This window comes from Corvus hawaiiensis, chromosome 4 (assembly GCF_020740725.1).
Source record: "Corvus hawaiiensis isolate bCorHaw1 chromosome 4, bCorHaw1.pri.cur, whole genome shotgun sequence".
Classification (NCBI taxonomy): Eukaryota; Metazoa; Chordata; class Aves; order Passeriformes; family Corvidae; genus Corvus; species Corvus hawaiiensis.
In genome coordinates this window covers 32,863,487-32,888,120 of record NC_063216.1, presented here as the reverse complement: position 1 = coordinate 32,888,120, position 24,634 = coordinate 32,863,487, and the positions used below count along the sequence as shown (strand labels likewise).

Genomic DNA, 24,634 nt, shown 5'->3' with positions numbered 1-24,634 from the left:
ACTGAAATTGAGTAGGGAAATACTAATGCCTTATTTGAATGGAAGTCTCTGATTTAGAAATCCTGTAAAAAGCATTTTAATTGTTTCACTCAAACGCAAACAAATCCTCAATTATTATTAAACTAAACATTCTTTTAGGATGCAGATCTTCCATGAATTTTCAGAAGATTATAATTAGGTCATATGATGAATTGTACTTGTCACTGTAGATCTCGAAAAGGAAAAAGGAACCTTTCAGTGAAACTACAGCTAGCTAAAGCAGAGAAAAGCTGCAGCACAACACAGAACACTGTTTCTGCTGCTCCTTGCTGACCATTATTATTCAAGGTTCAGCTTTTAACATTGTAGATAAGAGACATGCCTTAAAGACTTTTCCAAGAGAGACAATTTTGATCTGTTCTTTCCAGATTTTGTTATTCCCTTTCCACATTAGTACTCCTTGTCTCTTGCAGAGTTACCGTGCATCATCTATCAGTAAGGAGTTGAAAGGAACTAAATGATCAAAATAAAATGTTGGTTTTTTTCATGCAGGCTAATATTCTGTCCAATATGTGATCCTGTATATTACTTAAATAATTCTAGGATACCAGCTGAGAATGGAAGGTGGAATTGTAATTTTACTATAATTATTTAATAATGGTAAATCAATAATTTACTGATGGTAAAATGTACTATTGAAATGCTTGTAGAAGATGGCCTGAACTTCAGTCATTTTGCCTGTTATTTTTTCTTTGCTTTCTAGGCAGAGACAAGAGGAAATCCAGCTTTCACTCAATCCATAAATGAAATCATCCACAAATTAGAAACATAAAATTCTACTAAGCATGACCTTATAGTCCCAATCTCAGACGAAATTAACTGTAGTAATTAGAAGTTACTGAGTGTAGTCCATTGTAAATTTAACCAAAGAAGATAAGAGTCAAGTGAACCCAGGTACTATGAAGAACTTTAACAGAACTGCGCAACAGCAGAAATCTGGAGAAGTTAATTGTGTAATGTCAGCAAATTTTCTTTCCGTTTTCTTATCTTTGCTTTTAAACATCAAGAAATATTCTGTATCATTCAACTACCCAGAATAAAATTGTGATTGCTGAAGAGAATTTACAGTAACACAGAAAACAACCAAAACCTTAAAGAGTCAAATGACCCCAGACCTAGGAATAAAAGATACCATTAAAACTAATTATTTCTAGTTAAGTTTGAAAATATTTACTATATCCATCATATAAACACATTCTGTTAGCTTCAAAGTTAGTGATACATATTATCTTTGTTTATATTATATTCCAAAAAACCAAAATTAGTAATTTCTGATCATTTTAACTCTCTCTTCATCAAAGAAAATAGGATTTCTCACTCTTATTTCACAATAGTTTCCTAACAATATAGTTTTCTATCAATCCAGCTATGGAAATAATTTTTTTAATCTTTTAAAAGCAATGCTTTTCAGAATTTTTAAACTCTACCAGTTAGGAATGAAGAGGATTCATCTCATTTCAAGATCAATACTACAAAAGCCAATTGATAATAGAACTGAATTTCAACATTTGTGTTATTTTTATTTTACAGTAATCTACTCCTATTTATATTTTAAATACAATATCCCTTTAGAATTTGATCTGCAAATCCCATAAACTAGCTATCAAAGATATTTGCTTCAATACATCAGCTTTCCCAAATACTATACCCTTCTGCTACAAGTTTAGCCTATATAAAGCAACTTGCACATTGAATTTGAAGGGACAAAGCCAAATGCTTGCTTTACTGACAATTTCCCATTCCTGAAGTTCTGATATGTGAAAAAGGATATACTTTAATCCTTCTTAAAGCATTTTAATTATGTGAATCTCTACTTGCAGATAAGTCCTTCCCCATTACAATCACACTATCATTCTATTCAACTCTTATCATCAGCACAAATACATTGAAGTTTTACTTTAATGAATCCCATTGCTACTGCAGAAACAACATGCAGTAACAGGTTTCTTAGAAAGCTTCCCTTCCTTATCTTTACTGGTGGTTACATAATGATTTCTAATTACATTTTTTCAACTTAAAACTCTTATTGGAGTGTATTGACCACACAATGGTGAAAGTAGATGTACAAATCATCATAATTTCAAAAGCTACAACACCTAAATTCTAGGCAAGTCTGGAAAAAAAAGGTTTTGTTTATTCAAAATATCATATTCAGGGAAAAATTATGTTTCATAATACTAGTCATAAAATATCAAAACTCTTGTAGAGTAGAAGGAAAAAATCAGGAATAATTCAGTGTATTTATGATAAATGTATTTTACTACCAAAGACAACAGCAATTCCAACTTAAACCCAAAGACCTAAAGTTTTATAAAGCTTTGTTGACAGTCAAAGTAAGCTTTTTTTCTATACCTGGATGTTCTTTCTCTTCAAGACTGTATTCCAGAGATCCAAAGGAATAATTAGCTGGACTGATTGCAGGAGTAGAAATAAAACTTGCACAGCCAATGGGTGGGTTGATTTCAAAATAATTGTGGCTGTGATTCATTCGGTGAAATTCCAGAGAAGATACTATGGATGTACGTTGCTTTGGCTGCAAGAAAAACAGAAGTTTGGCATGAAAAATACAGACTTTTTGTACAGTTTTCATTACTTTAATAAATCTATATTTCTCCATTTTTACTGTTTTTATTTGGCTCAAAGGTTATACTACTAAAAATCATTTCATATGACAAGCTGTGGTGTGTAGAGATAATTTCCTTTCAAAATCTGGATAAATCTTTATTAGAAAAAATGCACGTCTGCATTCTAATCAATTTAATTCAACATCAAATAGGCTTTTAGAGCCTTGCATATAATAATTGCAATCATCTTTTGATAAGAAAGGGAGCTCTTCACCAGCTGCATTGCTGGGTACATCTTGCAAAACAATTAGAGCGCTGATGCCTGTATAATGAAATTTACTAAATAATATCGAGTGCCCACCACTCGACAGCCACCCTCTGCTGTTTATTCCATTTATGAATATGCCTCAAATATTCAAAGACTGGAATGTCTGGAAGCTTAAGGGAAAAGTGTCAGCTTCAAAAACATACATGAAAATCAAACTTTCTGCATGAGTTTTCATGGAACAGTTAAAAAACTTGGTACTCCTTTATTTCAAATATTTACTTTTGAAGCAAACATCTGAGCAGACCCCACTTACTGGTTGTGCTTTGGATTGCAGAGTAGTTCCAGAGCATGAGAAACTCATTTCTTTTGGGTGGATCCACACCATCAGGCATAGGAATTAAATCTATATAGTGTGATCATCAGGTAAGCAATAACTTTTTCACTACATGGACTTGTTCCCATTGCACTGCCCTGCTTACTAGTACAGACATACCCTTAGTGCTCAGTATAATGGGTTTTAAGCCACAGACCACTGCTGGTTTGCAATGCCATGCTAAATAGTCTGTTGCAACACTCATTTGGTTCCATACCCAAAATACCCTAACCCCACGATGCTCCTTGCTGCTTCAAGATCAATGACCTGAAAAACTGAACATCTCCAAAACAGAGGAGGGCCTGAATCCACATTTACAGCTGTCTGTGTGTTTATTTCACAACAGAGAAAAACACCTCAGGAAATGCTGCCTTAGAGAACCAAACATGGACAAAAATTGGAAAAAGAGAGTAAAAGATACGTTATCTCCTCATTCTAGCATGTCAGGCTTAACAGGTCAGAATATTTGTAAGGGTCAAGAATTTGTTCCTTACTGGTGTCAAGACCTAATTACTACCTTTGGGAGCATAAAGATCTTCCTTGGACCACGAAGGTATTCACCTAACTACCTGTTAAAATACAACCTATCCCAGTGGAGTAATTTTCAAACTTGTTTTTGGTATATTTAATTTTTAGGTTACAAGTCCTGCAATGCTTGTGTTATAAATACCAAACCAGGCTGTTTTCACTAAAAATTCACTCTTTCTATTGGAATGTCAGACAGAAAAATTCAATAGAATTAGGTCTGTATAATGTTGATTATTTCCTAAATTTGTGTTAGGCACCATATAAATTAACTGTGTCCAGTTAAAACTGAGAAAAAAGGGAAATTTGGGCAATCATCTGGAACTCATCTATGGTCTATGGGTCTTACTTTCTTTAATAATTAAAACCAGTTTCTGCTTTGAAAGCCTGACTCCTAAGCCTAGAATTTCATGGGAGAGTTCAATGAACAGGGACAGACTCCAACATCAAACAGTATGGCTGAAAGTCATTGTTTGGGATCTGAGCCAAAATAACTCTCAGATCAGACCAAAAAAATTCATGTGTATTAATTAAATCTAAATGGCACACTTTTGCTAGACAACAGATCCATGAATGACCTAATTATTTCTAAAACTGAAAAAGATCTCTGGTCATTTAGAAGTATGTTTGTGGCCCTTTCCCAAGCAATGGTATCTTTGCAGATTTGCAGGACTTCAACTCCTGAGTTGAAAAGGGGACACTTCAAATACCATGAGGTGTGGTATCTCTGGTAATTCTTAATCCGAGACAGTCCCTGCCTAAATGGGCAGCTGGAATGGTCCAGCTTTGTGTCCCAAAGCAGCTCCAAAGGCAACTGCCCTGGCCTTTGTCTAGTCAGGCCTCCAACCACTGTTTTGACCGTGTGCCCCTTTCTTGGAGGCAGCATCTGATGCACCATTTGGCCTTTCACTATCTTATTTTGGACTTGGGCATTATTATTATTATTATTATTATTATTATTGATTCAGAGAAACATATCTCAGTTTAATATGCCTTTCCAATCTAAGGCTTCTGCAGAGAACCTCACTCAAACTCTAGTACTCTACAGCATTACACTGCTGCTATACTGTTTGGAGTTAACAAGGTCCATTTGTCAACACGGGCCGATAATTTTTCTACATAATTAGGAATCCAGCATCTAAGCCTTTATAGCTAACTAAGAAACTTGAGGAATTAGAGGAATCTTTTATACTTTTTCTGTGTCCTGTAAAATGTTATGCTGTTGAAGTACACTAATTGTTCATTAATATATACTATGACAGATTCAGTAAACCGGTTTGTGTTGAGTGCATCTCTCTGCCTTTATCTCTCTAAACTACGATTTGCACAAAAAAACCAAACCAAAACAAAACAGTAGAAGTGAATCAATCTTTTTTTCTACAGTTAGGATTAAATTCCATTCCATATTTGAACAACTAAATTTCCAGCATAGCTATTTATATCTACCCTAGTTATTTAAGCTCCCATAGCAGCCAGTTGAGGTCTAGTCAATAAAATCAAGATCCAGTCAATACCATCAAAAGTTTAGAGAACAATTCACCTCACCCCAGTCCCATTGGTACTAATTCCCTTGCCTTAGTGCAGGTATCTACCATCACTGCAGATTCCTTAGGGCATCCCACCTGGCCTCCAGCTGCCATTCCGAAGAGTGCAGGTCTCCCCTATATATGCCCTGTACAATTCTTGACAGCCTCCATGTGCCTTTCAGAGACATCGCTATAGCACCTCAAATGACATCAGATTCCTACTTTTAGGTAACTGCATTGAATCCTGCATCTGTCCTAAGCATGACAGGAGATTTGGTATATAAATCAGACAGAGATTCTTATATACAGAAATGAAAGCAGAGGTGTTTCAGTCCCAGATTTAATCCCACCTCTAGCTCACACCTAGACACACTCTAGAAATCTTTCCTTAGAATCTGATGTCAAATTCCAGCCTTACTGGCAGTAACCTTGATTTGTTGATTGCATCCGCCAAAGCCACTGTTTGTCAACATTTACCAAGAACTGTTGAGATAGCTTCTGAAAAATTCTAAGATTATTTACTATATGGAACATCATAACTCAGTCAGGGGTCAAGATTTCATAGTTGTGAAAGACAAACACAAAACTTTGTCCCAAAGAGATAATGCTTCTTTCGTTCTTTGAAGCCAGCTTTGTCATTACATGTCTTTCTTGTATTACTCCAAAGGTCTGGACATGCTTAGATAACCCTTGTGAAATTCTGGCATACTTATGGCTTCACTTCACCCCAATAAGCATGTTACATAGAATGCAGATTTGTCCTTAAGTAGATTTTTATTCATTACATTCACGTGTTTAATCTACTTGTTATGACTTGTTATGACTCTTTAATGACTGATATTTACTTTTAAGGCATTTCTTCACAAATATTATTTCAGTCATAATAATACCAACCTAGAAAACCCTACACTATCCTATAACAGCATACTAAATCAGGCTAATGAATAAATCTTTTCAATGCATAATCAAAAATATATCAGTACAAATCTTTAAAGATGTTGCAATAATATTAAAATAACTTTTAAATCAGATGTAATAAGAAGAATATTTTCTTGTGCAGTCTGTAGTGAACATGTATCAATGGAAGATATCCCTTTGAAACTGCAAAAACAGGAAAGGCATCAAAATACACATATTGAATTGCTTTTCCATTAAAAAGACAAGTAAGGACTTAATGACTCCATTAATGGAATTTGCATGCAAATTCTGTAATGTTACCATGACTGGCATGTAACACTATGAGCACACAAGGGATCATTCAAATATTTCTTACAACATTTAGCAGAGGCAGCAGGGCAAAACTCCTTTCTCAGTTTAACACCAAAATATTTCCTCAGCTTTAAAGCATACTCTGCAATACAAGCTTCTGACTTCACCCTCTTTTATCTTTGGGATTTGTGTACATAGCACAATCATAGCCTTAAAAAAATTAATTCTCACAACACTCTGTACTATGACAGAGCTAGTTGCCTCATTTTACAGATGCTGAACAAGTGCATAGAGCTTTCCCAAGGGACAGATGCGTGGTTTGTTAAAACACTGAGAACCAATGAGCCTAAAGAAATTCTGCATTTGGCAAAACCTGCCAAATTCCAGACGCCCTACATAATGTAAAAACTGGTTTCAGTTGCAAGACATCATGCAGAAAATCTATGATAGAATAGAGAACTGCACCCACTTTCTCAAATTCTAGTTAGCACATAAAATACAGACTTATCAAAGAAAGCAAGAGGCTGCAGCCCCTTCCCCCAGGCTCATCTCACATATATAACACTGTGTGAGTGCACTTACGTGGCCACACAAATCCCTCATTTTGATACCTGCCCAGATGGTTCCATTCTTCCAATTCTCTGATCAACTCACTCCTTCTTCAGAAATTTTTCTTTCTCCAGCTTCCTTCCTTCTAAAATCTTGCTCTAATTCTATACACTTATTTTCCCTTTCATAAACTCACAGAATGGTTTGATTTGAAAGGGACCTTTAATGGCCATTAGATCCAAACGCCCTGCAATAAGCTGGGACATCTTCAACTAGACCAGGTTGCTCAGAGCCCCATCCAATCTGACCTTGAACACTTCTAGGGATTGGGCATCCACAACTTCTCTGGGCACCTCTCTTTTTCTGTTTTCTCCTATCCATTGTTACACTCCTTCCAAAGCTACTTATGTTACTCTCAAAAAACCTTCACAGTACACAGTTGATGCCAGTTCTATTTGGTATTCCAAAATTTGCTTTTCTGCTTTCTCTGTTGTTTTGTCACCAAGATCTCTCAAACTCCCTAATGGTCCTACCTCTACAACGACTTTACAGTCACTACATCCCTCTCATTGTCCTTCAATGCATCCAATTTTAACCCCTGTCCTCCCTTTCAAATACAACTTTCACAACACTTTTATGGTTTCTGTCTTTTGCCTCAACATCCCAGCATACCATCTCTGTTCCTATCTTTGTCTCCTTTGCTCATGTACACTTATATAAAAGCCCAAAACATTCAAAATTTTATTGGTAAAATACATCCTGTTACAGGACAGACTTCTTTGTTTTCTTCTGTCTCCAGTTTGATTTGCAGAAATCAGTCCTGATACGTTCGCATCAGTCAGTGCTGCTGTCAAGAATTATTTGATTTATAGGATCTGAGCTAAGGTGATCAAGTAGCCTTGAAATTGCAAAAACTGGAGATTACAATGCGTTTGGGTTTGATTCATCTATGTCACCTAGAAGTGCAAGACTACATTGAATTATTACTAGACTACTGAATCAATTATTCTGTCAAGCCTCAAAACACCGTGTTGAACAAGCTCAAGACACATTTTCTTTTTAATATGGTAATATAATTTTCTCTTTTTTCATTTCACAAAACTTTATCTTAAATTATGGCAACAATTAAAAATAAAATATAGGCAGTTTTAGCACCCATCTTGACATTGTTGATTTTACTTGTCAACATTTTAATTTAGTTTAAGAGCAGAAAGCAGAAAATACACAGAGGCTGGTAACTAATACATCCCAAGCAGCCACATCAAGGAGCTTACAGGATCATGAGATTTACCAGAAAAAAAAAAAAAAAAAAAAAGGAAAAAAGATGCTTTCACTCTTTTTTTTTTTAAGTGTAGGTCCTTTATGATACTAAAAGCATAATGCATTCTAAAACTAAACTAATTTTTAATGACATCACAGAGTCAAAGTCCTAGGAATTTCTGTTTGATTGACTATTAATTTAGAGGAAGACACTGCTTGCATCCTGCATGAGCAGCAAGTGCATACTACTTTACAGTAATCTCATGGTCCCTCAGCATACTTGGATGCTTCCCCTGGCAGTGACATGCTCAGGAATGACACAGACTCAGCTTTTCTGTATAGCCTGTGGTCAGGAAGCTGTGCTGTGTGACTCTGGGTACCAGACACACACAGTGCTTTCTGTTCTCTGCGCACATTATCCTAGCTCTGCCTCAGAAGTCCTCCATTGGAGTACGTAATTAAAGGTCAGAGGGCTGCTGCCCCTTCTGCCTGTGGTCTTATCTCAGATGACAAATCAGACAGGACAGTAAGGGAAAAAACTGATCTTCCCCCAGTTTCTATTTTCCTTGCCTTCTACTTTTATTTCAGTTGCAACCATATTGCAGCTGCGGGTTCTGAGGAGCAGCAATCCTGAATGCCAAAAACTGCAACACCTTTGGAGCGGTTTCCCTCTTTGACAGATGTGACCAGATTTTGAAGATACACAAATATACCTACCCTGGGAAAACACTGCTTGAAATGAGATTCAAATAGCAAGAGATAAATTTGATAAATAAGAGGAATGCCTTATTCCACAGATATAAAAATTTCCTAACTTTCAAAGATTTAAAAAAGTGTTATTTTTGCTGAAACAGTTGGAGAACGGATGTAAGACCATTTTCTTCAAAAAAGCTCAGCTTCCAGCTGCTAGCAACATCCCATTTTGACCTGTAGATTATGAAAATTGCTTGTATGATATATTATATTTTTATATCATAAATTTTGAAGGGCCAAGGTGATGGCTCTTTTTTTAAGCTGCATGCTACAGACAACATGCACGTGTGAAAATGTGCATTATCAGATGATGATAAAGGCTTACTGAATAACTAAGGTGCTCAAACTCCCCCCCTCCCCATACTACACAGAAACAAAGGAAAATGTTAAGAATCTAATGTAAGAAATCCACCAAGGTACTATAGGTAGGGCTTTAATCTTCCAAATTCTGAGTGTGTTACTGTTTCCAAGCATTATGGGTACTAGGGCAGGGAAACTGGCATGGATTTGTTCACACCCCTACAATTAAACTTCATTAGGTGTCAGAGAAGGGTCTTCAAGGCAGAATTATCTACTAAGAATGGTGCTTGCTCTATGCAAATCACAAATGAGGCCTGAAAGCGGATATGTTTGGAGAAAGAAAATTGTACACTACCAAAATTATATCCAGGACTATGTCCATAATTCAACAGTGTAGATGACAACTTCGTGGAGCTAAAAGCTCATTTTACTAGCATAGATGTGCCTTTCAGTATCTGAACTACCTTTAAAAACAGTATTTCACCTGGTCTGTTACAAGTTCATATAGGAAAAATGTTGTATATTTCTTCATTATTTGTGTTTATATTGAATCAGGAATCACAACCTAGAGAATCTCTCCAGACGAGTAACCAACTTCAACCAAGAAAGACATGCATGTACAAGTGATATTCTAAAAACTTAGCACTCTTGACAATAGAGTGTTATTGTGCTTTAATTTATACTTATGTTTTAGTATCCTGTTGAACTGTAATTAAATGCATTAACACAAACTGTTTGCTGTTTTCATTAGTACCGTGTACTGGGTAGATGTGTTTATGTTTTCATATCAGCTCTAATTAAAATATCTAAATAGAATTATGTTTTATAGTTACTTGTCAAAGGAGATCTCTTACAATGCACCTCGTTAATAATATTTTGTTTAATGTTGTTATTAAGAAGTCCATTATTAAGAATATCCATTATGCTCTAAGAAATTTTTGTGTTTTTCAAATATTCTCCTCTGGAGCTGTTACATGTCTTCTACCCATAAATGCTGTGGTAAAACGGGTGGGTGTTGGGGGGAGGGGTTGTCGGGGGAGAGGTGTGCATAGGAATCGGTCTGGTGTCCAACCATAGCCTTTTTTTGTGTTTGCTACTCAGTATTCCAGAATAAAATAATTTCATAATGTCGGTCCTATTTTCAGCCATGCATGGATGAATTGCTAACCACATCTTAATGGCATTGACAGTATACCTCTTACTCTGCTTTGCTCTCTTTTTTTCAAGGGCTATTTAGGAGCTTTATTTTTTATTCAACATCATTAGAATGAGAAGACATCAAACTGCGTGCAGTAGATTGGTATAGACATTCTCTGTCCCACAGAGAATAATCTGAAATATATTTACATACCTAGAATCAAGGTCACTGCTGTCAACCACCTTAATATGCTTGCAGCCCTAACAGATACACACAACCTTGGAAACACTCTGACATCCAGTAAAAATCTCCAGACCAGGCACACAAAGGATGAGTACTACAACTACCCATCTGCGGACTGCAGAATAAATCTTTATTTTAGAGGGTTTGGGGAATGCTCAGCACCTTCCAGAACTTCATAAAAGCATGTACACAGGAGTATGGCTTTTACCTTGGTATGATGGGTTTGATCCCCCACAAAATCATAACTCTCAGCAAAGTTTTTTTAAGTTTTATTTGCCTCTTGTGCTAAGTATGGACACAGCACAAAGTGCAGCACCAAAACACAGGAGCAAAAGAAGTGTGCGCCTCAACAGGAAGCACCGTGTGCCTGCACAGTATTTCTTCACTGTGGTTTTCCTGGTTATTCCCTGCCTGGCTGAGCATGTTGTAAGTGGAGCTTACCACATAAAGTAGCTCATAGGAGAAAGAAGGTCCTTGCACTACAGCTGTCCAGTGATCTCATTCAGAGAGTGGAGAGAATTTATTGCATAACAGTGCTCTCCAGCCCTCCTTTTTATGATAAAATGTAACAAAACAGATTTTGTGTGTGTGTGTGTGTGTGTGTTGCAAAACAAGTTCAGTAGATGCAGCACAGAGCTCTCATGGTGTTGTGTACCGGTGCAACAGCCTGTAGCAGGGATTTCACTGAGCTGGCAGAGACAGGAATGTGCCAACTCAAGCCAAATGCGAGGAGGCGTGCATTTCATTTGTGAACAACTAAGGGAACCACAGCAGGGTGCCGGCACAGGGGAGGAACCAGGTGGAAATAGTTTCATTGTTTCAGCATGGGGAAGCAATGACACTAATCAACTTGAAAAGCCTGTTTATGTAACCATTAGTTCTGGAAATTTATTTTCTGGAACTGTGATTTTCCAGAGTTTCCTCTAAAACGATTTTTTGTTTGATTGATTGTTTGTGTTCAAAGTAGCTCCTGCACCTATCTGCAAAAAGAATGATACATAATTTCACTGAATGTAAATTATTATCACTTTTTAAGTCAATTAGGGAGGCTCCAGAGCACTCATCTCCTACAGCTGTCCAGGCTGATACAGGGAGTGGCATGTCACGGTCCCTGTCTTTCCCTATGCCTAGATGAACCACATATACACAAGTGACAGGTACACTGTGCATGCAAACACAGTTGTACATCTGGTAGCCCAAACAAGTGGGATAGGTCTGTCAGAGGCAGGATTCTGCTAGAACTTGCAGGAAAAGGAGACAATTTTTTTTGCCCACTAATGTTTAAATTATGAGCTGCTATTACATTGATAGATGTCTTAGCCAGATGAATGAGGAGCCATAGCTTGAATTGCAACTTTGTTTACAGAGGTTAAAAAAAGATAAATGGGAAAAAAAAAAAGATTCCTGTAAAGACAGCACATCCATATCGAAAAGAAGAAAAAACCCAATATTATGATGAATAGATTATTGCAGATCTTAGCAATAAAACCAGAAAGAATAAGATTAGAAAATTTCATCATGTCAGAAACACTGAAATTCTTTGTTCCTTTGTCCTCCTACCAGAAACCCTCCTTATAGCATTTAAACAACACTTTTAGGAAATTGGGTTATTCACATAAAATAAGGAAAATACTAATTCATGGTAGATAAAATCAAAGTCACTTTTAAATAACCCATATTTAGACATCAAAAGCTGTACCTACAGTAAGCCATTTGAAACATATCTTTAAAAGACAAGACAACAAAATGCAAACGCTGGACTACATTTAATAAATAAATTTAAAGGTGAGAAGTCAGAATTCAGTTTTATGAGAATTGGCCCAAGACCCTCAAGTAAATAACACTGGCAAAAGAAACAGTCTCATAGGAAAAAAAAGTGCTCTTTCTCCCTCTATGGATATAGTTTATTTGTTCAAATGGAGTTGAACAAATAAATAAGGAGAAGCTTATTAAATTTAGTAGCTAATACAAAAAAATACATGAAGCATCACAAGCAGTTCAATTTTGTTCAGGCTTCATCCAGACTGAGAGCTGCAGGAACTGCTATAGAACAAGCTCAATTTTACTATCACTTTCTAAAATTACAGTCTGATAAGGTAAGTTATATTTTACTCAATGTACTAATGTAACTAAGTTAAAAGTTGAAGAACCTTACCTACTTGCTCTCCTACCACATCTTATTTTGGATCCCATGTGCTGTTAGTATACACAGAGGCACGTCTTTAATTTGAAAGTATATTACTTTCTCAAAGTCTTAATTAACCAGCAATTCATGAGTTAAAACCTTAGGAATTCTCATCTGGACAATCATAAAAAAATGATCAAGCAATTCCAAACCTGAGCTAAATTCTGTTTACTTCTTTTCTGCATATATGCAACTTTTCAAAAAACCTTCTTTTTCAGAGACTGACCATGGGAAAATTTGAAAAGAAGAAATTTATTTGCAAAATACTAGATCACAGGTACAAGCCATAGCTAAGGTGCACAGACAAAAGAGCACACAGACCCTCAAGATACTGTTAAGTATGCCAGCCTCAGGACTGAAGGTAGTAGAGGTGGGTGGCATTGTGGCACTGAGCTTAATACTGCTTCTGAGAGCTGTCTCTCCAGGGTATTGCACAGTGCCAGGGAGATGCACCATCTACATTAAAATGGGCTTCAGCTTTAGCAATAGTACACTGGATTGAATGGTTGAGACACATCCAAAGAGAGTTTAAAACAGATCCCAGAAAGCAATGGGATCTCATAAGGGATGAGTGGTAGGGTCACAACAAACTGCAGGTTTGTCATCTCAAAATTAATCATAATTAATTGAAGAAAGGACAAGTTTTCAGAAAAGTGAGTGAAAGATTGGGAGAAAATAGAAATTCCCAGCCATGTTTTGGGATATCATGTTTTTTCATAGAAGAGGGGGATAATTAGGGACAGGTAAAGAGACAACTAGAACGAAAAAGACAAAACAAGTTTTGAGTCTCTGAGGAATCCCTTAACTGATCCAGGCCCATCAGGATTCACCCTTTGTGCATGAAATTGTTTCTGCCTTACACATCCCATCTATGGTACTTTCACTCTGTGAGCTGACAGTGCAGTATCACAGCCTCCCTCCTCTTCAGGGACCCCATGAAGCAGCTGTAGCTGATGGGATCCCCCAAAAGATGCACATGGTCTGTGAGGAGAAACCACTGTACTGTGCTAAACCTTGCATTCACACCAACATCTACAAAATCTGTCATGTGCTGAAGCACTGCCATGATGTGAGCTGGCACACGTGCTTAGGAAAGGCCAAAGAAAACAGGAGGCAGAATGACCCCCACCTCTGCCTTCAAACTTCAGGTTTCTCTTTTCCCCCTCTCTGCCACTGCCTGTCCTCACCACACGGGTTGGAGGAAGGAGTCTTTGGTCCTCTCAGCTGCTGGTTCACAGAATCACAGAATTAATTAAGCCAGAAAAGACCTCCGAGGTGATTGAGCCCAACCTCCAACTGAACACCACCAGGTAAACCAGCCCATGGCACTAAGTGCCACATCCAGTCTTTTCTCAAACACCTCCAGGGATGATCACTCCACCAGGAGTGATCCATTCCAATGTCTAATCACTGTTTCTGTGAAGAAATTCCCCCTTATGTCTAGCCTAAACTTCCCCTGATGCAGTTTAAGACTGTGTCCTCTCATCCTGGTTGCACAGAAACAGTGTTTCTCCTCACTGCTGGTAAACCATTATGTGCACAACCCTACAGGAAAGATAAGTAAGCCTGTAAATTAAAATAACTATATGTGTTGAAAGACCAGACTTCCCTGGCAGTTCCATCCAAGCTGCCAAAGCCTGCCTCATGCAAAGCTGGCTGCTGAAGAGTTTCCCATTCTGCCTTTCACTGGTACTTTCCTGTGCTGGATGCACAAGACATGAAAAAGGGAAAGAAGTGACAGCTGTTTTGGAAATCTATATGATCCCTGGTTTAGATCTCTTAGAAATCAATTTATTTTGCTAGAAAAATGCAAAGAGGCCCTGGCAGCCAACAGAAAATTAATTATTGTGCATACATTGTGTAACTATTCATTAATTTTGCATGAGTGGTGAGAGGTCAGTCAGGAATAGAATCCCATTGTGTTACCCTTCAAAGAGCTTGCCATGTAATTGAATGGAAAAAAGGAAGTAAATATGCAGGCAGAATTAACACTAATGGTTAGCAAACAGCACATTGCGAATATCTACAACTTCTTTGTCTAAATTCTTGAGTTGAGGTCTTAGGGGAAGGTGATTAGATAAAAAACAAAAACAAAAACAAGAATACTGAGGGATGTGCATAAAACATTTAGAACAAAGAGAAGCACAATGGGATCTGAATGCTGTAGCACATCCAGCTTCTTGTGTATTAGCACACAGACTTACAACATACATTATGCCTGTCTGCTGTTTTCTGCATAGGGAGCATGCCATGTGTCCGGCCACGTGAGAGACATTTTAACAAATGTGGTAAAGTTCTGACCATGTATATCACAGAGCTAGCTTTGTTCTGCAGAACGATGAGAACACTGTGAGTCAGTAAATGGAATGATTTAAATTTGAAAATAGCTTCCCAGAATCTGCTGAATCCATTCAGAGTTAACTAGCAGGAGAACATCACCGTTCAGCGTTCTGGGTCCATCTGTTGGCAATACCATGATGGAAACAGCTTTTTAAATGCTATTTTCAATAAGCTTTCACACAACAGCTTGTTTCAACAATATTTCATTACCTTTCTGTTTGTTTGCCGCCTACTATAAAAAACAGCTTAGAGGGAAGGAGGCATTTCGGTACTACAGACTGATGTAGGGTGGGAGGGACAGAGAGACTACAGAAACAAGCAAAAAGAGAAACAACTATAAAAAGAAAAAAGGAGAAGCTGCTATTATTTTAAACCCCCTCCAATCTAAATTTAAACCAGCATGTGGAACTTGATCTGCAGTGGTGTCAGAAGGGGATGGTCTGCACCACCCAGTCACTTGAATTACTGTACAGCGACAGTGTCAGCCATAGGAAGCCAATGGCTCCCAGACAGAAATGGCAAGTGCACCTGGTAATTTCCTTTAATTCTGCAAGACCTTCTGAACTGTGTGCTCCAGTGTGCTCCAACAAGTACCGGAAGGAAGATTCACCTCCAACACTGTAACAGTCACTTGTGTGGTACAAAAACAACCTGGCCTATGCAACTCCTAGGAAAATATCATGTGTTCATCAGCTTGTTTTACTCTTCAAGTAAAACAAATGCCATTGACTTACTGATGAAACAAAGCTTGCATCTGCTTGCATCAGAGTGGCTCAGTTGCAGGGATCAGCTCAGCAATAAAGAACAGATGGCTGCACTTGAACCCTAAATTAGTAGGAGATGAAGTTCTTTTGGTTCACACTAAAAAAGTTTCACAATTAGTCAGTTCAGCATGTAGTTGTCCCAGGTAGCTTTGGCACACCTAATGTCATGGCTTTTTAAACAAGGAAATAGATCATCCCAAGGTTTCTTCTGACTTATGTTACACTATGATCCCATGATTCCAGAATAAACTCCTCTATGCTGATTATCCCTACACTACCGAATCAAGTTCTAACATGTATTGATTTTAAAGTTTTGATTTAAAAGAGCTGCACTCCTTAAAGAATTGTATGGAGCACTCAAGTCTTACACACATTATGCATTCTGTTTCCCAAACAATATTAGATATAGGGATAGTTAGGAAGGATGGAAGTTCATAAGCAATACTATGTGGGAAAGTAAAATAAAAAAGGCATGAAGCATTATAACTTCATGCAAATGGAGATGCAGAAAGAAGAAAGTAAACCTGAAAAAGTAATATGGAAATAATACTGATAGAATCAGAACCTAACCTTGAAAGAAAACCAACAGTATGCAAAAATACAAAATACTGCATAAGGACTTCATTCATCACTAGCGCTGTAAGAAATATATACAGATATCTCTCTGTACATTTGGGCTCATTCATAAAATATTTTATCTTCTTCTGCTACTAAGATTGATTCTTAAATAGAAAAAGTATTTTGTGTTCTGTTTATGTCTTTGCCCTACTCAAATGCGTAAAGCCATAACATCCTCTTAGAATATGTGCATCATAGCCTGCTATTAAAACGAGAAATACAACAAATAAGAGGATGCTTATGGTGAGCACCTACCTGAGGACGTATGACTTTCACTATGTTTTTAAGTGCAGTGTCTGGTGATGGAGGAGAGCAGTCAGGTGTTGGGCCTGTAGAGCTGTTTCTATGGTTACCAGATCCTGGTGTGGTAATTGCTACCTGAGGTGCATTATCTGTGAATAAAAATAACACCTATGTGAAATTACAAATACTTCATATATTTTAAAATACAAAAGAAATTTGAAAACAGAAGGTTACTCAGGACACTATTTAAACTTACAAAACCTAATATAATTCAAATATATTTGTTAAGGAATATATTGCATATCTACACTTATTTTTTCAGCCCATACATTTATTCTATGTTAAGGCAAGATACAGCATTTTCTCAATACCTAAACAAAATGATGTGGAAACCAAGCACGACTATTTTACTTTCATTACCTTGAATTACTGACTGTGAATCCAAATATTATCACTATAACAGGGGTGAGTTGAGAGATTTATAATGCAACTTCTAGCTCATCCTGGAAAATCCTAACACATACAACCCAGCTCTACATGTTAAACAAACACATACTAACTTAGAACATGCTAATAGCCATCATTGACAACTTTCCTTAACATTGTGATCAGCATAACTGACCAGCAAGGACTAATTACATGAAAATATGCTCAGTTTCTCAGGTAAAATTTTCATCCTCCATAGAGCTCTGCACTGCAGTAGCTTCCTTTCCAGCAGTACCTCAGCTAGATAACCTACAGCTGGCTTAAAAATACCTGCACACCTGCATGTACATGGGAAACGCCTCTTTGGACGTATTTTGCTCTTACCATTTTATGGCACTCTGAAGGATCATTAAAAATACTTAAAATATCATTCTTACCTTCTCCACAAGTTCTTAATGCTGTTTGATCAATGTAAAGTTAGTGAAAATCAGATCAGAGGATAGACAGGACGATGAAATAGTTTCTCAGCTGTAATAGTAACCAATCACTGGAATGACTTAGCAGAAGGCCAAAAACTCCACATTACTTCATGCCTTTAGAATTGTAAAAGTAATGAAATGCTTTAGTTCAGATTCTGGGGAAAGTGCCATTGCCTGTGCATGGCTGTGGTGGTTATTAGAGTGTCTGTGAGTTTACTGAGCACCTTTGTCTGTGAGTCGCAAAGACGTGCTCCATGCTCCTAAATGTGCTGTTAGACCTGAAGCTCTGCATCTAGACAGTGATGTCTCATGTCTGTGGGCCTCAGCTGACAGACTATAGGGTTCACAGAAGAAAGCAAATTTATTTGTGATTGTGGTGGTTCTCAAATATGTGCTTCCCCTCTGTGCACAAATCCACTCCAGAAAAACCCAAACACCAATAAGCAAGAGCAGCTGGAGAATTTTGGCTGACCAACTTCCACAGGTACACACATAAGCTCCTCCATCTGCACAAGTCACAAATGCCTCTGTGAAAGCCATGACAGAAGCTTCCCTCTCTCAGTCCTACTAACATGAAAGAAATCTTGGAAGTGTAACAGAGATATCAAAGGGAAGGAAATATCCAGTTACATTAACAGAGAAGGTACATTAACATATGATAGAGGGGAATAGTTTCAGGAATGTAAACTTTATGGCCTTTCCACCTTAGACATACTTTCACAGCATGGGTGACTCTAGGATATACTTCCTGCAGATACACTATGTAACTGGATGAGGTCTTAAAGTTTCTAATCAAATACAGACTGACAAATTATTCTTCTATAACAAATATCAGGCAGGACTGTTTCAGCAATACTGATACAGCTCTTACTGAAAGTATAAACAAAAGTTTAGATGGCAGATTGGCAGACATCCAAAATGGAGCCATCCTGTAGATAACCGATAGAGGGAACCCTCCCCGTCACAGAAACAGAAAAGCGCAACTTTTTTTAAAAGTATCTCACTGAAATTACCAGTCCCTTAGATGTGCCATCTTACCACACAGATGAGTTCTTCCTGAACCATCACAAGTGTGCACACAAAGCTTGGATCTGAAGTGTTTATTTCATAAAGTAATAGATGTGTGTTAATATGATATATCAAAACAAATTTTAAACAGCCTTAGAAAGGAATTGAAAATGAATTCTCACAATAACATAATCGACATGGAAGAATTTTGATAGCATTTTGGAAAGCCTTAAGGCTCTCATATTCTTTCCTGCCTGACCTGGTGTCTAACTTTAAAACTGTTCACATGCACCATGTAAATGAGTATTCTGTGTTTTGAAAGCCCAGCTCATCAAAGGAGGGATAGGGATTTCACAAGAGGACACACCTCTAAAGCCTTGCGATACTCTAAAAATCTCATAACGAGGAAAGAGGCTGGATATGAGTAACACCTTAACTGAGCTGAAAGTCTCTTTTGCTCCAGACTATGAAATAGCATCTTCTTTCACTCTATGGACAGATAGAAAATCATCAGTGAACCTCCCTTACTGAGAATCAGAGTTACTCTAAGAGATCCCTGCCCTGTGTTTGGGGAGACACCAAACAAGGGACTATACTACTGTCAAGAAATGTGGGAATACAGGCACCATACAGGAAGGTAAGAAATAAATTCCAGAGTGAGAAATGCTCCACATGAATCCAGCTAAATGTACTTAGTGTACTTACGTAGTCACTGGTGTGAGAAACAAACAGAATGAGGGTCTCTGACAAACAGCTAAAGCTATAAAGGACACCAACTCCTCGGTACTTCAGCAGACCTTGCCTTTCTGTCACTATTTCCCTGTGAGCCCGTGTGGCTGTGCTTAGCACAACTGCCCTTAAGCTATTCAGCACATGAAACCCTTGCAAGTGCAATCAGGGAGTCTTGCCAATGCAGAAGTATCTCAAGGATGGATCACTCAAAGGACAGATCGTAAGAAATGCAGATTGGTGCCGATGGTACCAAATGCAGTTGTCTGCCCACCAGTTTATTCTGTTTCAAAGCTTTGTCAAAAGTCACCTCAGCTCAGTTTAACCACACTTTAAATACACAGAAGAAGGTAACAGAGGAGTCAAATTATATCAGCAAGATTTTGGTCTTTGCATAGGAAAGACTTCTTGTTGACCACGTTCAATAGTAGTTCACTGAAGGCTAGGTTTTGCCCCTACATACAGTCCCACTAAGTGGCATTGAACTGACTGGGAGTGACATTCTTGGAAGGAAAACTTATTGGAAGGCATACAAGAGGGGGAACAGGGCTGTTACATGCCCCACTAGACAGCTGAGAAAAAATTCTCCAGCTTCAGTGTGTGAATACAACCATAACCAATTCAGCAACATACACAATATGCAGCTATCTCAGAAAAGAGTAGTTACAGTCTGTCTTTCCAAGAAAAATTAAGTGGCAATACAGAAAAAAGATCATGTTTATAGAGTCTAAAAACAAAACTTTACTTTTTTTTTTTAATAAACAGTCCAGAAAAAAACATCCAACTACTCAGTATTTCATGCTGTTCCTTCTTTCTCAAGGGGCTAAGTGTCTGAAATGTAATGGCTTCTTGTAAACAATTTCTTTATTGTGGACAGCTGTTTATTTTCACAGTAGGATGTTCCCATTAGGCAACCAATAATGATTTACTACCTGGGTCTGCTCCATCAGAGAGAGAACAACATCATCAAATTAGTTCCTGCAACCAATTTAGAGAACCTGTCGGTTTACAAATACAGTACTTACAGTTTCATTAAGAGTATCTTTGAATATATTTTATTTGGAATTAAATTATATAATAATAATGTTTCCATTTTCTCTGGTGACAAAACTAAAGCAAATTTTTTTCCCCTTCAGTTAACTATGATGACAACACTGCAAGTTTCAGAAAAACATTTCATGGCAAATAGAACTTGGAAACTTAAGAACCTACCAAATTTACCTAGGAAAGATTAGGTCTCATGCTGAATTTCTCATGGGGCCAACAGGGAAGTATTTAGAGCTGTCATTCTCTTCTAGTTCCTGGCTCACATTGCAATAATCTAGATGTTTCTGTGTAAATCAGATAAAATCAGGCTCCAGGAATCATCTAGCAGCTAAAAACTAATGAACTGCAGCATGTTCTAACAATATTCCTTCCTTCCTCCCTCCTGTCCCAAGGTCTACGTAATTGGAGCTTATTCTGATTTTTGCAAATGCTTACTGAGGACTTGACATTCTCCATTTTCTTCATTTCAGGGCAAAGGAAATAGAATAGAACAAAAAAAAATATATGAATGTGGTCTTCTTTTAGTATATTGTAAGAGCAAACTAAGGTGTTATTCTAGGGCTGTCTTCTAAGATGTCAGACAAAAACATAAATATCTTAACTGTTTAACTGAGATGACTAAAAAAGTCATGCCCAGGGAATTCTGCCTTTTCCTGTGCTGTGTGCCATCAGTAGTCAGTTTCACAAGTCTTTTTTCTTAGGGAACACTGCACAGAGAAAAATGCCCTCATGGATAATAATAGACCGCAACACCAGAGTTCAACAAGTGCTTCATCGACATTTTCATCCCACTCTCTATGTACTGTGAGGACAAACTGCTCACTGAAACTTTTCTAAGAGATATTTTTTTCTCATAATGTACTCAAAGAAAAGGCACTAAATGGATATAATGCCACAATATTAACTATCAGGCAATACCAAGGACACCAACCAGAACACTTACTACAGCCCAGCAAGCAAAATATCAAAAGCCAGACACAGCCCATGTTCCAGAAATATAGTTATAATTAGATTTCACCTCAGAAATAAAGTTTTAAAATGGAAAACACAGTTAATCTAGTTTTCCACTTTCACTGCAGAAACATGCTAGCATCCTTATCAAAATTTACAGTTATGTGTGTATTAGCTGTTACATCAGTTATTTCTACAACTTAGTGTAATGGCAATGGATCAGCAGATCAGAAAAAGTTCATCTGCATGACACTCCATTTAGAATATATGTGGGTTTGAACTTTTAGCACTATATAGCAACTTATTTATTCTACCAGACACCCCCACCATACACACTCCTCACAACTTCCAGCTTCCAAAAGGACCCTATGTTTTTGGTGCCCACCTAAAATGAAGCTTCAGATCTGGAAGGAATCTGGTTTATGTGCTCCAAAGCTGTCCTGTGACTGAAGCAATAAATAGTAACTGCAAATGATGATTTATTTCATATTCACATCCAGTGCTCTGAGCCAAAATGCAAATGTATACTCCTCCTATTTTATTTCCATATTCCAACTATTTGTGGAGTCACTTAAATACTATTCTCAGATTCACAATTTGCTATAAAAATGGAAGAAATGTGTATTTAACTTTAGAGGTATGGACCACTAATAACCTAGAACTAGATTATACACTACACACGTAATGCTGTGTTTAAATACATATACTAAATTCCAAAGCATCTGTAAAGATAATACTAGGCATGAACAAAATACTTAAAGCACAAAGCCTACTCATTATGACCTTGTAGAGATTTATGCTATAAACTCAGGGCCTGGATAGATTTGTACACTGCAAATCTGGGAGAAGAAAAAGACAGGGGTGGAAAATGAATGTGCATGAACACAAAAATATATAAAGATACGCCTGCACACATAAATGGACCACAAATCCAAAGGCATCCTATTATTAGTAATAACTTCCTCAGGCTCTGTTCAGTGTAGAATATTTCATGCTATGCTTCAAACTACTTGAAGTTAGGTCAAAATCCTGCATCTGTTTTGGGCACCCCAGCATCAGGATAATGCAAAAATGTGGATAAACATCCAGACAGCTCAGTGCCGTCTGGGCTCAAAATGCTTTTTAGTGTGGTAACAAGACAGACCTAAGTTTGATCAATTATAGCAGACTCAATTTGCTAGACTATTAGAAAACTCCTATCTAGTCTGGCAATTTCTATGTTTTTGGATCTGCCTTTAGAAAAAAATGTTGGAATGCCTGTACATGTTTTATGTCCTCTTAACATCCAATATGCCACATGAAGGCAAAAAGTTCTGAAAAGGACACGGCAGAAATCAGGTCTTGGACAGAAATCAGTCATAATCACAATAGAAATCTTGGAAGAGTACAAACGGAGATATTATGGAAATTGTACTATTTGTGGAGGATCAGTCCGCAGTGACTGAACTTACATACATCTCCTTGCAGAGAACAGAGCCACCAGAATGGCTAGTTTAACTGATGGGTTAAGAAATTAACACATTAAGGTAGGTCCCATCATGTGTGGTACCATTAGGAGCAGATTTTAATGCTCTTCAACAATGGGGAAATGGTCATCTAGTCCTTTTAAAATCTCCATAGCTGGAATGAAAAAGGAATTGCCACTTCTAATCACACTGGAGTGATAGATAAAACAGTAATTTCTGATTCCTGTGATAATCAAAGATACAGAAGCTTTATCAGGAATATGCTGATACCTTAATGCTGAGGAGACAAAGAAACTTGCCCTGATTATGCTTCAGGGAACCTTTGAGCTTGATCTGCAAGCAAGAGACACAGGCCCACATGAAGAGTCATCTAAATCTGATTCTCCATGGTAAAGAGAATTTGGGCTCAGTGATGCCATGAATCTTGTAGAGGGCTCATTAACAGCCCTTTCTAAGGCAAAGCAAGGAGAGTCAACCCATTATTCTAAAACAAACCCACAGACTTCAGTAAAAGTATGTGTGTTTGTATGAGGACAGCACTTGGGCTCAGTCTGTTCATTATGAATAAATCTTGGCTGCTGGATTCCAGCAACAGCAAATTTACAAGGTAGGAACCGAAGCCGTCAAGTAGGAAAGAACTAACATAGACCAAAAACTGAGCAGAGTAGGTCACAAAATAGCAGGCATCACACAGATTTGATTCAGAGATACCATGTGTAAGACTTCTTGGATAGCATGTGTGATAAAAATGTGGTGTCCCCTCTAAGTGGCTGACCTGTTACAAAGATTAACAGCAATGGCATACAGTAAATTAAGCAGTTCATACAGAAATCCAGAAAACAATTTAGAAAATCTCCTATTTTGTCAGGCAGATTAAAAAAAAATCATGTTACAGAGTAGCCTCAAAAAGGGCTAAGTAATTTCCCATAGCATAGGATTCAGCTTTAAAATTGTTTTAACTTGACTAAATCCCCACGGCAAACCTTCTCTCCTACATGACTATTCAATATGGCATAAATCTGCAAACTACAGATAAGGACAATCATGTATTTCAGGATTTCAAGGAACAAACATTACCAGAGACATTTCAAAAGAACAGATGGAATAGTGAATAACAGAATCAGTAGGTAGCTACACTGGATGCATAGGGAGAACAGTTGGACTCAACTGTTTGAATTTGCTCTTTTGAATTTGCTTGGTTCCCACACACTTAAACCTGAATAACCATTGTTCTGGGTAGAATTGTAAATGTATATCTGCAACTGTCTTGTTGAAAGCACTTGAAGCTATAACTGGCCCAATCCTGGATGCGGCAGCTATCTCAGGATTGTATTTGGAATTAATTACCAGTGAAGTGCATTCCAGTGGCAGCAGGGGGTCTGTTTAGTTGTTTCTGCATCATCCAAGAGAGTTGGGCATGACTATTATCAAGTTTTTATTTCCTCTAATCACCCACCTGCACAAATAGACTTTGGAACTGCTTCAAGCTTGCATAACCCTTGTAATACCAGGCAACTGTCTGGAAAAACATCTCTCATTAAGTACTAATGAGAGATGATGGGTGATTTCCACCATTTCCTGAGTAACCTTTTGAGACTGCCTCTGCAAGCTACTGATGTCTAATTGAGCAT

At 37.5% G+C, this 24,634-nt stretch overlaps 1 protein-coding gene across 8 annotated transcripts in view; it reads right to left on the bottom strand.

Annotated features, from left to right (window-relative positions):
* Window positions 1–24,634, bottom strand: part of ANKS1B (ankyrin repeat and sterile alpha motif domain containing 1B) — a 413,919-nt gene that overhangs the window by 256,024 nt on the left and 133,261 nt on the right. For all 8 annotated transcript variants that reach the window (XM_048302483.1, XM_048302485.1, XM_048302479.1 and 5 more), the window contains exons 11-12: window positions 16,910–17,046; window positions 2,392–2,572 (exon numbers count right to left, since the gene is read on the bottom strand). In XM_048302483.1, the coding sequence (XP_048158440.1) occupies window positions 2,392–2,572; window positions 16,910–17,046 (318 nt within the window). The remainder of the gene's footprint in view (window positions 1–2,391; window positions 2,573–16,909; window positions 17,047–24,634) is intronic.